The sequence below is a fragment of the Lipotes vexillifer genome, unplaced genomic scaffold (assembly GCF_000442215.2).
Source record: "Lipotes vexillifer unplaced genomic scaffold, Lipotes_vexillifer_v1.1 scaffold201, whole genome shotgun sequence".
Lineage (NCBI taxonomy): Eukaryota > Metazoa > Chordata > Mammalia > Artiodactyla > Lipotidae > Lipotes > Lipotes vexillifer.
In genome coordinates this window covers 87,787-105,123 of record NW_006788159.1, presented here as the reverse complement: position 1 = coordinate 105,123, position 17,337 = coordinate 87,787, and the positions used below count along the sequence as shown (strand labels likewise).

The following is a 17,337-nucleotide window of genomic DNA, read 5'->3' as shown; positions in this document are numbered from 1 at the left end:
GCATGCACTTGCACATGGGCACGTGCACACACACACACAAATTCAGTTACTGTGGAGAATTCGAGAGTACTATTTTATTGGATTTTCCCTGATACAAGACATAATAAAATAAGAAGTTCCTTCAAAGTAAATGTTTCTTTGCCTTACTGTCTTCAAGCACACCATGCAGGGAATGAACACTATTCAATTTATAAAGGTTTTCAGGACAGATTGCACATGCTACCTTCCTCAGTCTTTGCCAGGATTGTATCACCCACTTTTTCAGGACATTTATATTTAAAAGTAAACAAAATCCTGTATTTTTTTTTCATTTGAGCAAAGATCGACTAAAAAATAACATCATAAATCTTTGTACCATAACCCAAAATACACATAAAAGACATTGTAACCTGGTTAATAATAATTTGATACATAGATAAATTTAATTGGACTGTATTTTTGACTAAATGAATAAATAACTTTTACAAGCTATATCATTCTAGTAGGATTCTTTATACACTGCCTTCTTAGTGTATGCTATTATATAATAATTGTCTTAATTTACTTTGAGGTTAACAAAGCAATTACCTAATTTTTCCTTTGTTCTTATTTTCTCTGGAATTTATTAAAATTTATTCAATAAATAAATTTCTGAAAGTGCTATAAAACACATGTGCTTATAAAATAAAAGCAAAATAATTCAAAGAGAAGAATGAAACTTAAACATGCAAGCATAAAAAGCTGTGTCTTAAAGAACAAAAATTCATTGTGTCAGTGACTATCCCAATAGTATTAGAGGAAAAAATTTGAAATAGTGAAACCATGGCAAAATTAGAAAAGTAATGAGAAGAATGAATGATATATAATCAAGAGTATTCAATCCAGAACAACTACCTAACCTAGCATTTCTCAAGGAGAGTTATGTGGATCACTAATATATCGTGACATACTATTTTGTAATTTATTTATGAATGTTTCCCCAAGAGTTTTAGAATGAAAGAAATTCGGGAAATTCTGCACGTTATATTCCGCTCTTGTGAGTCACAGTGCATCTAAAGTTTCTGAGAAATCTTAAATTACTTGGAAATATGTAGATATTTTTTATTGTGGTAAAATGCATATAACATCAAATTTACCATTTTAAAGTGTACAATTTAGTGTCATTACATACATTCACAATGCGTTACAACCATCACCATGGTCTAGTTCCAGGTAATAGCTTTGTAATCGTTAATTTGACCATGAAACAGTTTCCTTCTGGAATATCTTTTAATTTTGGTGTTTCCAGAGAATATATATGGAAATATTGATCTAATCCAATCCTTTCATTTTAAAAATTAAAAATGCGATCTTGAGAGATTAAATGCCTTGCTCAAGATCACACATGTGGTTGGGAAATAGCCAGTATCTCATGCAGATTGCATTTCCAAGAAGTGGGCCTTTTCTATCTCACACTGTTTTCCCCTTTCCATCTATGTGGCCTGTCTGGATCTGACAATCCAGTAACCTACAGAAAATACATTAAGATTTTACCTAGAAGAATTCAAGATTAAAACAAATATCTCTAATCTTGAAAAAGGTACATTACTTTTAAATGCTACGTTTTACTTGTTTTGTAACTCTCTCACTGTGATTTTCTTATGAGAACTTTCTAATTCACAGAATTCTGTTCTCAGGTCTTTTTAAGATTGTGGCTGATAAAACTCCATACCTCACTATGGAAGAAATTACAAGAACCATCCATATTGGACCAAGTAGACTGGGGCATCCTTGCTTCTATCATCAGAAGGATATAAAACTAGAGAATCTCATCATAAAGCAAGGTGAGCAAATCATGCTCAACTCAGTCGAAGAGATCAATGGAGAAATAATGGTGAACTGTGGTGTGCTAAGGAATCATCAAAATCACTCATTTACTTTGCCTTTGTCACAAGAAGGAGAGTTCTATGAGTGTGATGATGAACATATTTATACCCTAAAGGAAATTGTCCAATGGAAGATCCCCAAGAACAGAACACGAACTGTGAAACTTACAGACTTTTCAAATAAGTGGGACTTAACAAATCCATTCCCTAAAGGCTTTTATGGTGCTGTGATTCTCAAGCCTGTTTATGAAATTCAAGGTGTGATGAAATGTAAGTATCCCCTGAGAATGATGCTTTATGAACATGATTGTGGGGTTTGGGAAAGAGAAAAGCTTTAGTCTAAAGAATGGAACTCTGTCCCTGACTTGCCCATTAAGCCCACTGAGAGTCAGATTCTCATCTGTAAATAAGCAAATCATGTATTTGTTGCAAGACTCAAATTCAGTAATGTATGTAAGCAAATATTTTAAATTGTGTGGTGCTATCCAAATGTAAAATGCTATAATTGTCAGGTACAGGCAGGTTAAAATATTTATTTTTATCACTGCCAGTTAAACAGGATGAGAAAAGAGCTACTTTTTAGGATAGAGAATTAATTGGCTAGAAAGAAGCTTGCTTGTATGGAGGTGGTCAAAAAAGAGGTAAGAGTATAAAGTTTCTTTATGTGTCCCTTACTCCTATTTTTGTGAGAGCCTTTTTTCTTTTCCAGCCATCCCTCATTGGTCATAAATCCTCCTATTAGCTTGGAGTCCTTCTGACTTAAGGGAAAATGATATGACAAATTAATTCACACATAAGTGTGGGTTTAAAAGGATTCTATTGAAACATAGTTGTTTTACAATATTATATTAGTTTCAGGTATACAGCATAGTGATTCAATATTTTTATACATTATGCTCCCTTTAGAATTATTACAAAAATGGCTATATTTCCCTGTGCTGGACAATATATCCTTGTTGCTTATCTATCTTATACATAGTACTTTTTATAACTTAATCCCATACCCCTATCCTGATCCTCCCCCTTTCCCTCTTCCCACATAAGTGTATTTTAATATGTAATCTTCATAAGATTTTTGCATTTTAAAATAGAAATAGCTGGAGAGAGCATTGTAATCCTAAAGAAATTAACACCTTGACTTTTTAAGATTATGGCACATAAGCATAACAAGTATGGAACAAAGAGTTCTGTATTTGCAGTAAAAAGTCCTGGATTCTAACTCTGGTCAATAACTTAGCAGGTGGTGGCTTTGGGTGAGCCATGTAAACTGCGTCTATACAAAGGGGATGATGATATCCCTTTGGTCTATGACTTGGAGTTGTTTTGAGAATGAAATAAGGTTCTATTAAGATACTATATGTAATACACCCGAGAAAAAAAGCAATATGTAAAAATGTTTGGTCAAAGAGTACCCCTTGGATATCTCAAATTCTATTTATCTCTGCTCCTATTAATATTGTTGGTCACATGCAATTGTGAAAAACTTGACGTGCCTTTTGAGTAGGTTTTAGAGCTGTGTTAAATTTTGTTACATACATATATTTAACCAGAAATCAATTAATTCATTTGAGCAAAAGGTGTAGGTAAGGAATTCCACTCAAGTCATGATTTTTTTTTTGTACTACCAAAAATTGAGGCCACAGCATGATTGTCTTTTTAAGTTGACAAAAAACTGAAGTCGCAACAAACTTTAGACCTCACATTAGTGTTTTGTCAGTTTTCCCAAAATGTACAATCAAAATTGATAACTGAGTTTTCCTAAATAATGGATAGCATTTTCTCATTTTAAATTTTGTTATTTTTCTAAAACCATTGGCATCTCCTATCATGCAGGTGCAAATGAAGGTGAACCCAGAACCTAAGCACATGAACAAGATGGTTACAGCATTTAATGAATTTAGGTTAGGGATCATGAAGGCCTTCACTGAGGAAATTACATTTAAACTAAGATCTGAAGGGTGAATAGGAGATGGGCAGACTGAGAGAGAGGGGTCAACATTGGAGGAAGCAGACACAGCTTGCAGGAAAGCAGGTAAGCAAGAGACTGTGGTTCCAGTGCACCTGGTGTGAGAAAAGAGAGGAGAAGGCAGACTGAGACAGATACCAAAACATGCAATGGGGTAGTGGAATCAGTCATGGAGGATCTTGAAATATATGTTAAGGGGTTAACATTTGTCCAAAGAGCAAATTAATAATGGTTTTTCGGCTGGAGAAACAAGGTGGGAGAATTGTAGTGAGGCCACTGGTTCTGTGGCAGAGTACTGGGGGGTTAATACAATAGTGATAGGGGCAGCTCTTCTTAATGGGTATTTCAGAAGTACAACTAGCCAGATCTGAAGGTCTATTGGAAGGGGAAAGAAGTTAACCTGATTCCCAGGCTTCTGGCTTGATCTGCTGGTTGAATGGTGGTGCAATTTAATACATATAAACATTGACAGAAGGGCAAGGGATATTAACAGAAGTGTTTAGATGGACTTAAATATGGTTTCATGCTAGCTAAGGTCCCAGAAGAAAGCCTTTAGATGAAGTAAAATCCTTCCCCAAATGTTTTAGTCCAATTTCCATCCTTTAATGATATTAAAATTGAATTTTGATTTTAATTATTTTGGACCTTTAATTTCTTAAGGATTATTTTAAACATTAGTTCTCATTGTATAGCAATTTCAGGACAGATACTGTATGAGACTGCTTTGCATGTATACTGACTACAGAATATTTCCTGAAAATAGAAGATGGGTGTCCAACACAAAAAGTCAAATTTAAAAAATCATTGTTGTTATAGGCATTTTTCTTCTAAATATAAAATGTAAACTTTTTTAATCAATTGTGGTCTTGTTTTACATGATTCTTATATTGAAGATTCAAACTTGCCTTGAAGTCAAGGGCATGTTGCCTGATAAGTTGTTTTCCAGTGACTTTGAGTGTCAGGCACAGTTCAAACTCCTCTTGACTTGAGTCCTTCTTTTCTAAAGTGACAAGAAAAAGAATAGGTCTGTCAGGGGTAGGAGATTTTAGAGAAACCTTAGGGGGGAAAGCAAGATGGAAAAGACTGAGAACTATAGGAAGCTATGAAATATTGATTTGTGGAAAAGAACATAGCAAGTAAATAGAGAAAAGAGGAAATATAAGATATTCTTCTCCTAGTACTAGTTTTTAATGTTACTAATGGGAAACTTTAGGCTTTATAAAAAAGAAGTGTAGCACAAAGTGATTAAATGGAATATTTGTTCCTGGGAACTCTTGGTCACAGGCCAACCCCTCTAACTCTTACCCTACATTTAATGATTTTTTTAAAAACTAAATCTCTTTGGAAAAGTGGTATAAATAACCATCCAAGACCTCTAACTACTGGTTTCATATAAGTCATAGCAAACTCTGTTTGTGCCTTTAACAGGAAGATAAAATTCATATTAGTGTAACAAATGGAATGCATAATATTTGCAAATGAAAAATGGAGACAGCCGTTTAAAGCGGCTTCAAAAAAATCTTGATTTTAAAACTTTTTAATGGAGTTATGTTTTGGTGTATTGACTGATAAGTAGTTCTTTACTTGTGGAAATTTTAAGAGTTGGAAAGTTGCGTTTTGCTTTAGGAGAAAAACTTAATGCCCTTCAAATTTGGGAAAAAGTTTCTGCTCAAGTATATGACATAATTCATTTATAAACAGAGGGCTGAAATCACACGAACAGAATGGTGATATCAGAAAGGCAGTATCTGAATATTGTATAATAGGTGACAAATGAATAGAAGAAAAAAATACATTGATCTTTTAGTATTCTGAGACTTTGTCTTTCTCTCATGTATTTTCAAACATAATTTCCATTTTTATCAAAGTCAAGTGTCAAATATTAGTAAAAAGACAAAGTTACCAACAAACCTTGTGCCCTTGACCATTCCCAAATTTTCCCCACATTCTGCTACTCTGAGGTAACTCCTTTAAATATTTTGCTCCTACTTTCTTGTATTTCCATTCACATTTCCAATAATTTATGGATATTGCTATTTTTCAAGTGATCAGTTTTAGACAGTAACTACTGACTTCCATGTGTGGTGATGAAGATTTAATGGTCTTATATTCCTACTTCCTCTTCCCTTTCCCCATTCTCTCAGTATATGATAAGTTATGGTTAAGCATTTGCAGTTTCATTATTGTGACAGTTCATTGCTGAATCAAGTGGTAGATAATGACCATAATTCCATTTCTGTATGGCTTTATTTTTCTGTAATAATGACCTTACTATTTCATTTCTTAGTTTTCTTCAATCCTCTCCTAAGTCTTGAAGTATTTTCCAACATCTATGTAAAAGAAAACAAAAAAAGACATTCATTGCAATTTTCCAGAGCCCAAACTGTCAGGAGATCTACCTCTTCTGTTATTTTTTTTATCCTGAAGTATTCCTCCTGGAACCATCCAACCTCATGCTCCAGTCTGTATTTGTGGCTCTCTAGAACTAATACATAGGTGCTTGTCTTAGCTTGGGATACTATTATAAAAATACAATAAACTGGGTGGCTTATAAGCAACAGAAATTTATTTCTTACAGTTCTAGAGGCTGGAAGTCTGAGATTAGGGTGCCAGCACTGTGGAATTCTGGTGAGGAAACTCTTCCAGGTTGCAGATTGCGGACTTACGGTATCCTTATCCTTACAGTATCCTTACACAGAGAGCAGAGAGGGGAAGCAAAGCCTCTGGTGACTTTTATAAGGCCTCTGATCTCATTGATGAGGGCTCCATCCTCATGACCTCATCTAATTCTAATCCCCTCCCAAAGATGCCACCTCCTGACCCCCTCACATTATGAAGTTGAGTTTCAACATATGAATATTAGGGGACACAAACATTTAGTCCATTACAGTGTTGTCCTGGGACTTCGATTTAACACCATCCTGGTGGTTACTCTTTGACTTGCTTCTGTGTTTACTAGCAATTTCTGGACTCAAATAACTTATTGTTTCCAATATTGCCTTTGAGAGATTACATGGTATTCAGAAGTTTCACAGTAATGTGCTTTGTGGTGGGTCTGTTCTTTCATTGTGAGGAAAGTTGTCAGGTTGGAAATTCAGGTCCTTCATTTCTAGGATAAATTCTTTGATAATTGCCTTTCAACTGTTTTTTCTCTTCTCTCCTTCTGTAACTTCTAATCTCATGTTGAAGCTCCCATACTAATGTAGAACTATTTTCTTTATTTTATGTCTCTTTGTCTTTGGTTTACCTTCAGGGAAAATTTCTTAACTACATTTCCAACTGTTTTAATGAATTTTTAATTTCAGCTATCATATTTTTAATTTCTAAGAGTTATTTCTTATATCATTTTTGAACTGTTAACATGTTCTTGTTTTAAGGACTCAATATCTTATCTCTCTGAGAATATACTACTATTTCTTAAAGTTTTCTGCTGTTCCTTGCATTTTATCTGCCTCTTTTGGCCTTTTTTAAAGTTTTAGTCTGTCATTCTTGTTAAATGTTTTCCTCAAATTCTTGGTGATTATTTCCCATTTGTTCATATTTACATGTTAGACACATTTTTAATTTAATTTACAAGTGAGGCACTATTGATATACAAGCTCTTTGTTTTATGAATTTTAGGTTTCATTTTGTTGGCTTTTTCATTGGAGAATTCCCCAAATTCAGATCCTGTGAGTCTTTCCTCCAGAACTTGTTCAATTTCATCTGAAAAGAATCTTCTTGATACCTCCTGGGGGTTATGAAACTCTTGTAACTGAGTGGAGAAGTTGCTGAGGCTTTCACTGTTCCCCCATAGATTTAGAGTTCCCTTCTTTGCTTTCAGTTCCATGCTTCTCCCCTGCTCACCTATGCCTACTTTGCAGATTCTATGACCCTGTACTGTTTCCTGCAGAGAGAGAGGTGGGAGGGGTTGTCACCTGTCTTCCCCAAATTAAAGCTGAAGACCTGGGTTTAACCATGCTTCAAACATTCACATAATCCCTTGTTTTGTCCTCTACCTTCTCCTCCACCTTCAGAGGGACTTTATGCCTCCAATTCGAAAACTTTTTGGGAGTTGTGTGGGGCAAAAAAGGCTGACTTTTCACTGGACTCGAACTCCTTAGGCACATAGGCTTTCCTTTTTCTATTCTACTGAATCACGGACCGTTCTTCCATCTGAGTTCAATCTTTATCTAGTTTAAGGATTGCAGACATCTTTTAGATTCATTGAAACTTTTTCTTTTTTCTTTCTTTTTCTCCTTTTGACCCTATGGCAAATTTGAGGGAAGAAAGAGTTGAAAAGCAACATATTTTACCCATAAACCTCACTACTTACTTAAATTGGTCCTAGGCCAGAGTTTTTCTTGGACCTAGTATAACCCTGAAAGGACTGGTTGCTAATATTACTAAGTGATAAGTGTAATTTATAAACTTAATCTTTTTAACGCAACATAATTTTTAGTAATTTATGGAAGTATCTGAGTCAATTTCTTATGTATTTCTTTTTATCTTCTCAATGCTTGAGATAAAGTAAATGTTCACTATTCAATAAATTAAATACATGAATGAATGAATGAAGCAACTAAAATAATTGCTTCTGTCTATATATGTTGTACAGTACAAAGTTCCTATTTAGGTATCAAGAAGGTTTTCTCACCCACCATATCCAGATTTGATTTGTTACAATGACATATTTATGAACTTAATAGCTAAGGAGAATGAATATTCACTTTTTGGCACCAAAGTTGATATCACTTATATTTATATAACAGGTTCAATTTTTATTAGTGATGTTTTTCCTAATGTTTCCCTGAAAGTACTGTGACATAACATGATCTTTAGAACCCGTGGATGCTCTAGCCAGCTTCCATTTCATTTTCTTCCTTTAGGCAGAAATATTACTGCTAATAAAAACATCAAACAGCAAGCAAAGTACAGTTTTTACTATATATGTGTGTATATATATGTATATACATATATATTTTTATTTATTTATTTATTTATTCTTAAACTACCAATAATTAACGTTTGATCATTCAGGGTTCTCCAGAGAAAAAGTATATAATATTATATAAATTGATATTATATATAATTGTATTATATTATCTATACATGATTATATATTAATTAGTTATTTAATTAATTTTAAGGTCTTGGCTAATGTAATTATGGGGGCTAATAAGTTCTACATCTATAGGACAGGCTGACAAGCTGGAAACTCAGGCAGAAGTTTATGCTGCAGTCTTGAGGCAGAATTTCTTCTTCTCTGGGACACTTCTGTTTTTGCTCTTTAGACCTTCAGCTGATTGGATGAGGCTTATCCACATATTGAGGATAACATCCTTTACTTAAAGTCAGGTTATTTGGATGGTAACCACGTCTACAAAATACCTTCACGGCAACCCCTAGATCAGTGTTTGATTAAATAGCTGGCTACAACAGGCCAGTCAAGTTGACACATCAATGAAGAAAACATGTTAATTGTATCATTCAGTATAAGAAAATGGCTCTTCACTTTTCTTAGCTTTTATAAACTAAATGAAAATCTAAAAGACAGAGTAGTGTTACAAATAAAGCCATATCAAATGCAAGGTTGTTCAAGGAAAGTCCTGATGATTTTTTTTTCTGCTACAAATGTTGGAGAGTGATCCAAAAGGAACTTTATTTATAAATACAAACAGAGGTAGAACCAGAGGAGGACCACCCAACAAAATGGAAATTCACTGTATAGCCTCTCAAGTTGAAATGAAACTGAATAAATGGAAAAAAATTAATTCACAGAATATTTTTAAAGAAAATTGAGACCAAATAGATGAACTATAAAGCAAATTTTACTTTAAAAGTCTAGAATGAGGCAAGTTCAGAAATTATTAGTGCATCGAATAATCATTGTATAATGAAGAGTATGATGTGATGCAAAAATGTAAACAACACAATTCACAGAATAAATGAGAGCTGGAGACAAAATTTATGAAAGCACTTTAGAGAAAAATAACTATAGTCTTGGAAAGTAAATTAAAAAATCAAACTTAAAAAGTGAAAATTTGCAAAAAATACATGAATTGTTTAATAATAATAATATAGGAGAAACTAGAAATTGAGAAAAACTGCAGGCTAGAATTTAGAAAATTTGTTAAAAAATAAATGTAAAAACAACCATCTTGCTTCAAGACTTGAATAAGATTGTCTCAGTAGATTTCCTACCATGTACTGCTAATTGAGGCCTAATTGCAAAGGATAGGTCCTTGAATGCTGAGTTGAGACAAAGAGTATTCCAGATTTGAGTATTAGCTCTTCAAGGAAACATGCATTGCCTAACATTAACCAAGCTTAAATGTATACCTTTATTTTCTCTTTAAAGATAATTTTTAGTGGGGTCCCCCAAATTCACACTTGGCTAAAAGAGTTGTTGCAGTGGGAAATGCAGAAAAGCATCACATTATGATTAACATTAGCCCTAACTGTACCGGGATTTTCCCTGAAAGAATAGGCAGAAAGACAATGTTTAATGAAATGACTCAGAAGCAGAGAGAAGAAACCAATGCTACCTTTCTAGAGAAGATGGAATGGAAATTTTTTTCACAAGAGCTCCCTTTGGAAAAACAGAAAACTTACCCAAGCCAGAACAATTCACGTTTACCCAGGAAGAAAATTTGGGAAGTGTAAACTAAGGTTGCATGAATATATATTGCTTTTACTTTAGATTAGTTTGAAACTGAAAAACTTGTAATAAACACCATCAGGAATGTCTCTCATGCTCCTAGTTGCTGTCTTCTTATCTCTTTATCAGTTTGAAGTCAAGATAACTTTTTTGGGAAATTTTCTAATTTAGCTCATTTTCTATAACCATTTTCATTTCTGGTGGTGGGAGGGAGGGTTACTTGTAAGATAAAAATGCTTGTTTAAAAATGTATAATACACACACACACACACACACACACACACACACACACACACTGGATTTACCAAAATGTAAGCAGTGGTAGTCTAAAGCTGATAAAGATTGTAATGTTTTCTCTCCCCTCTTATTTTTAAAAAATATTTTTATATAATTAACTTCTTTATAAGAAAACCAAAACAAAAAATGTTGATTTATCTTTCTTTTAGACACATACTTAGATATAATGAAATTTGCCATAAAAATTAATTAAGCCTGTTTCAGTTTGAAAACTTAAGTATGGCATTTCCAAATTCTAGGTAACTTTTTTTTAATTTTTGAAAAATTTATTTTATTTATTTTTTTATACAGCAGGTCCTTATTAGTCATCAGTTTTATACACATCAGTGTATACATGTCAACCCCAATCTCCCAATTCATCACACCACCACCACCATCCCCCTGCTGCTTTTCCCCCTTGGGGTCCATTCGTTTGTTCTCTACATCTGTATCTCAATTTCTGCTCTGCAGACCGGTTCATCTGTACCACTTTTCTAGGTTCCACATATATGCGTTAATATACGATATTTGTTCTTCTCTTTCTGACTTACTTCACTCTCTATGACAGTCTCTAGATCCAGCCACGTCTCAACAAGTGACCCAATTTCATTCCTCTTTATGGCTGAGTAATATTCCATTGTATATATATAGTACATCTTCTTTATCCATTTGTCTGTCAGTGGGCATTTAGGTTGCTTCCATGACCTGGCTATTGTAAAGAGTGCTGCAGTGAACATTGGGGTGTATATGTGTTTCTGAATTATGGTTTTCTCAGGGTATATGCCCAGTAGTGGGATTGCTGGATCATATAGTAATTCTATTTTTAGTTTTTTAAGGAACCTCCATACTTTTCTCCATAGTGGCTGTATCAATTTACATTCCCACCAACAGTGCAAGAGGGTTCCCTTTTCTCCACACCCACTCCAGCATTTGTTGTTTGTAGATTTTCTGATGATGCTCATTCGAACTGGTGTGAGGTGATACCTCATTGTAGTTTTGATTTGCATTTCTCTAATAGTTAGTGATGTTGAGCAGCTTTTCATCTGCTTCTTGGCCATCTGTGTGTCTTTGGAGAAATGTCTATTTAGGTCTTCTGCCCACTTTTGGATTGGGTTGTTTTTTTTTTAATATTGAGCTGCATGAGCTGTTTATATATTTTGGAGATTAATCCTTTGTCTGTTGATTCGTTTGCAAATATTTTCTTCCATTCTGAGGGTTATCTTTTCGTCTTGTTTATGGTTTCCTTTGCTGTGCAAAAGCTTTGAAGTTTCATCAGGTCCCATTTGTTTATTTTTGTTTTTATTTCCATTACTCTAGGAGGTGGATCAAAAAAGATCTTGCTGTGATTTATGTCAAAGAGTGTTTTTCCTATGTTTTCCTCTAAGAGTTTTATAGTGTCTGGTCTTACATTTAGGTCTCTAATCCATTTTGAGTTTATTTTTGTGTATGGTGTTAGGGAGTGTTCTAATTCCATTCTTTTACATATAGCTGTCCAGTTTTCCCAGAAACACTTATTGAAGAGACTGTCTTTTCTCCATTGTATATCCTTGCCTCCTTTGTCATAGATTAGTTGACCGTAGGTGCATGGGTTTATCTCTGGGCTTTCTATCTTGTTCCATTGATCTATGTTTCTGTTTTTGTGCCAGTACCATATTATCTTGATTACTGTAGCTTTGTAGTATAGTCTGAAGTCAGGGAGTCTGATTCCTCCAGCTCCGTTTTTTTCCCTCAAGACTCCTGTGACTATTCGGGGTCTTTTGTGTCTCCATACAAATTTTAAGATTTTTTGTTCCAGTTGCATAAACAATGCCATTGGTAATTTGATAGGGATTGCATTGAATCTGTAGATTGCTTTGGGTAGTAGAGTCATTTTCACAATATTGATTCTTCCAATCTGAGAACATGGTATATCTCTCCATCTCTTTCCATCATCTTTAATTTCTTTCATCAGTGTCTTATAGTTTTCTGCATACAGGTCTTTTGTCTCCCTAGGTAGGTTTATTCCTCGGTATTTTATTCTTTTTGTTGCAATGGTAAATGTGAGTGTTTCCTTAATTTCTCTTTCAGATTTTTCATCATTAGTATATAGGGATGCAAGAGATTTCTGTGCATTAATTTTGTATCCTGCAACTTTACCAAATTCATTGATTAGCTCTAGTAGTTTTCTGGTGGCATCTTTAGGATTCTCCATGTATAGTATCATGTCATCTGCAAAGAGTGACAGTTTTCCTTCTTCTTTTCCAATTTGGATTCCTTTTATTTATTTTTCTTCTCTAATTGCCGTGGCTAGGACTTCCAATACTACACTGAATAATAGTGGTGAAAGTGGACAACCTTGTTTTGTTCCTGATCTTAGTGGAAATGCTTTCAGCTTTTCACCATTGAGAATGATGTTTGCTGTGGGTTTGTCATATATGGGCTTCATTATGTTGAGTAGGTTCCCTCTATGCCCACTTTCTGGAGAGTTTTTATCATAAATGGGTGTTGAATTTTGTCAAAAGCTTTTTCTGCATCTATTGAGATGATCATATGGCTTTTATACTTCAATTTGTCAATATGGTTTATCACATTGATTGATTTATGTATATTGAAAAATCATTGCATCCCTGGGATAAATCCCACTTGATTATGGTGTATGATCCTTTTAATGTGTCGTTCGATTCTGTTTGCTAGTATTTTGTTGAGGAGTTTTGTATCTATATTCATCAGTGATATTGGTCTGTAGTTTTGTTTTTTTGTAGTACCTTTGTCTGGCTTTGGTATCAGGGTGATGGTGGCTTCATAGAATGAGTTTGGGAATGTTCCTTCCTCTTCAATTTTTTAGAAGAGTTTGAGAAGGATGAGTGTTAGCTCTTCTCTAAATGTTTGATAGAATTCACCTGTGAAGCCATCTGGTCCTGGACTTTTGTTTGTTGGAAGATTTTTTTTTTTTTTTTTTTTTTTTTTGTAGGTCCGCAGGCCTCTCACTGTTGTGGCCTCTCCCGTTGCGGAGCACAGGCTCCGGATGCGCAGGCTCAGCGGCCATGGCTCACAGGCCCAGCCGCTCCGCGGCATGCAGGATCTTCCCGGACCAGGGCACGAACTTGTGTCCCCTGTATCAGCAGGTGGACTCTGAACCACTGCGCCACCAGGGAAGCCCGAAACAGGCTTTTTGAAAACCTGATTAACAACAAGGAGGTCATGGAGGGAGCAGTAAATTAGAATGAGGCAACCCAGTGGCAGATGAGATCAACGTGGTACCTAGGACCTCAGTAAGGGCTTTCACTTTTACTGAAGTGAAAAGGACTGCCACTGTGGGGCTATGAACAGGAGAAAGATATGATCAATTTAACATTTAAAAAGACTGTCTGGCTTCCGTAGAAAGATTTGACTGTAAGAAGACTGTTTAGGAAGCCACTGTAATAAACCAGGCAAGAAATAATGTAGCTTAGATCAGAGTAGTTCTGAGGTAATGGATGTTGAGTGTTAGGAAAAAAGAGAGAGAAGCTATGGATGTCTCAGATTTCTGCACCAAACAAGGAGAATGAGCAACAGATAGATTAGGTTTGGGTTGGGAAGATCAGAATTTCAGTTTAAGCATATTAACTTTGAGATGTCTATTAGATAGCCAAGTGGAGATCTCAGATAGGTATTTGGAGTGCAGGAGAATTATTTAGCTAGAGATACATGTTGGGGAATCATCAGCATACAGATGGTACTTAAAAACATGAGACGGTGTAAGATCATGTGGGTGTGAGTGTGGACAGAGAAAGGAGAACGAGGAAACATTAAAAGGTGTGTGTGGGGCGGGGAGAGTGGGGGGAATGTAGAGGAGAAGAAACCAGAAAACGTGTCGAGAACAATTAGAAGTTAAGAAGGAAATAAGTGAGGTGACTCTAGCAAGGAGTCTAATCTACTTTGTCAAATGCTGCTGATATATCAAGTAGGATGAGATAGGCTAGCACATCTTCGGTGAACTTGGTACAGGAGTACTGAAGATAGATCAGGAACTGTGTACATAAAAATTTAACAGAAGTTAGATAGCCTGGCCCGGAGGCTTTCTCTGGCAATAAAGTTGTCCTAAGTTATTAAGACAGTTCTTTCCTCACCGTACCCATTTTGCCCAAATACAGACTGGGATCTAGCTTGCATTAGGGTCCCTATGGTCAATTTAAAGCCCTCAGAAAGTCCTTAATGGCATCTATTCTACCAGTGTCAAGTTGTTCCCTCAACTTGAGAAATGACCTGAGTCTATGAACCCACCTAGTCCTAGCTCTACAATTCTTAAACACAGTTCATTTTGATTCAAATAAGTGTGATTTTAAAGTTTCTAAAATTACCTTGAGGTTCAGGGAAACCTGTGGCAACAATCTCAAAGGTTTGGGTTTGCTAAACTTTATAAAATGAACTGGTAAAGGTTTTTTTTTAGCGTTCCCCCCCCCGTTCTTTTTTTAATGGAGAATCTTTATAATTTTTATTGAACTTCAGCCTATAGGCAACCATCGGTTTTCTTCTTTTCTCTATTTTATGTTCAAGAAAATAAAATAATGCAATTTCATACTGTGTTTTTAGGAACTCTGTTACACAGCATGTGCAAGTAATATGACACAAATTATAGTTTTCAGAGGCTGCATAAACAGTAATATAAAATGTAATAATATAGGCAATGTTTTATAAGAGAAACATTCTGTCTTCTAAATCTTCCAAATTATTAATTTTCAAAAACATACAGGGAAAAAAGAATATTGACAGATGGGTGGCTAGATGTACTGGGAAACAATGGTAGATTGTGAAAAGGCTATATAACATTAAGTGTTAGGAAATTGTCAAGAAAATATAAACCATTATAAAATCCTGTTGATATTAACATATAACTTTATTTTTTAATGCAAGACCATTTATAAGGATACTATGTGGGACAGTATATGGAGAGCAGAGGATTTCAGGACAATATTTTAAGTGTCTCTGTAGTCTCAAAGAAAGACTTCTGAGACAGTGGGCTCTTGGAAAGAATACAGAGATTCATTAGTCCCCAGGGACACATTAGGCAGAGGATACATTGGTAAGCACTCTACCAGCAAATCTAGGGTTCCTGAGTGGCTCCTTTGACTGTAACCCATCCTATGCCACTCCTTTTCTAACTAGATGTTAATATAGCACCAGCAGAGAAAGAAATAGTTTTCTCATTGGAAAAAGACTGCATTTTGATATCCATTTCCATATATTAATCTTGAGTACTTTATATCCCAAGATTTGGCAATACGGTTATATCCCACAGGATAGAATTTGTATATAGAATGTGTCTTGGGCCTTATTCAGGAAGAGTCTTACTTGGAGTACCCAAACTTTCTTCTAAGATAATTTTGTGTACAATATCTGGACCTCAAAAGCATGACCTAAAATGATATAATAAATTTTCTGGAAAAACACACACATATACATTTAAACACGTGCACATAATATTCATGTATGTTATGTGTGATAAAACTACAAAGAAAAGCAAGGGAATGGTTAACACCAAAATCAGGAGAATGATTACTCTTAGGTTGCAGTGAGGAGGATGTGATTTTGGTGAGGTTTGTAGGGCTCCAAGATACTGGTTAATGTCTATGTCTAAAAGTAGGCAGATTTATGGGTATTGTTTTTATTTATCATCTATTTCATTTTTAAATTTAAAAAAGGAAAGTCCTACATAAGAAATGTTACATCATGAGCATCTGAGATTTTTTTAATGAAATTTATTTATGGTACCTCTGGAGTGATTTTAATACTACTTCAGAGCAGCATTTTGATACACAAAATGTCTTTTTGTTTTTTTGTTTTCCAGTTAGAAAGGATATAGTCCGTATCCTCCCCAGTTTAGATGTTGAAGTCAAAGACATTACAGACAGTTATGATTCCAACTGGTTTCTTCAGCTGTTATCTACACAAGATCTTTTTGAAATGACCAGTAAAGAGTTCCCCATAGTGGCTGAAGTCATAGAAGCGCCCCAAGGAAACCAGCTACCCAGAAACGTTTTACAACCTGGGAAAACCATTGTGATCCACAAAAAGTGCCAGGCATCAAGGATCTTAGCTTCGGAAATTAGAAGCAATTTTCCTAAAAGACACTTCTTGATCCCCCCTAGCTATAAAGGCAAATTCAAGCGACGACCTCGGGAGTTCCCAACCCCGTATGACCTTGAGATAGCAAAGAGTGAAAAGGAGCCTCTCCACGTGGTGGCCACCAAAGCCTTTCATTCCCCCCATGACGAGCTGTCATCTGTATCTGCCGGGGACCAGTTTCTAGTGCAACACTCACAGACGACGGAAGTCCTCTGTGAAGGGATCAAAAAAGTGGTGAACGTTCTGGCTTGTGAAAAAATCCTCAAAAAATCCTATGAGGCAGCACTGCTCCCTTTGTACATGGAAGGAGGTTTTGTAGAGGTGATTCATGACAAGAAGCAGTACCAGATTTCTGAGCTCTGTGCACAGTTCCACTTGCCCTTCAATGTGAAGGTTTCTGTGAGAGATCTTTTCACTGAAGAAGACATTTTGGCTGCTACACCAGGACTACGGCTGGAGGAAGCTATCACAGACTCTTATCTACTCATAAGTGACTTTGCCAACCCCAAGGAGTGCTGGGAAATTCC

The 17,337-nt window shown here is 35.3% G+C and overlaps 1 protein-coding gene across 1 annotated transcript in view; it reads left to right on the top strand.

Moving 5' to 3' along the window:
- The window catches only part of THEMIS (thymocyte selection associated), a gene marked incomplete at its 3' end in the record, with an annotated part of 146,539 nt that overhangs the window by 55,102 nt on the left and 74,100 nt on the right, over nucleotides 1-17,337 (top strand). Inside the window, exons 3-4 of the mRNA XM_007461253.1 lie at nucleotides 1,656-2,114; nucleotides 16,533-17,329. Of these exons, the coding sequence (XP_007461315.1) occupies nucleotides 1,656-2,114; nucleotides 16,533-17,329 (1,256 nt within the window). The remainder of the gene's footprint in view (nucleotides 1-1,655; nucleotides 2,115-16,532; nucleotides 17,330-17,337) is intronic.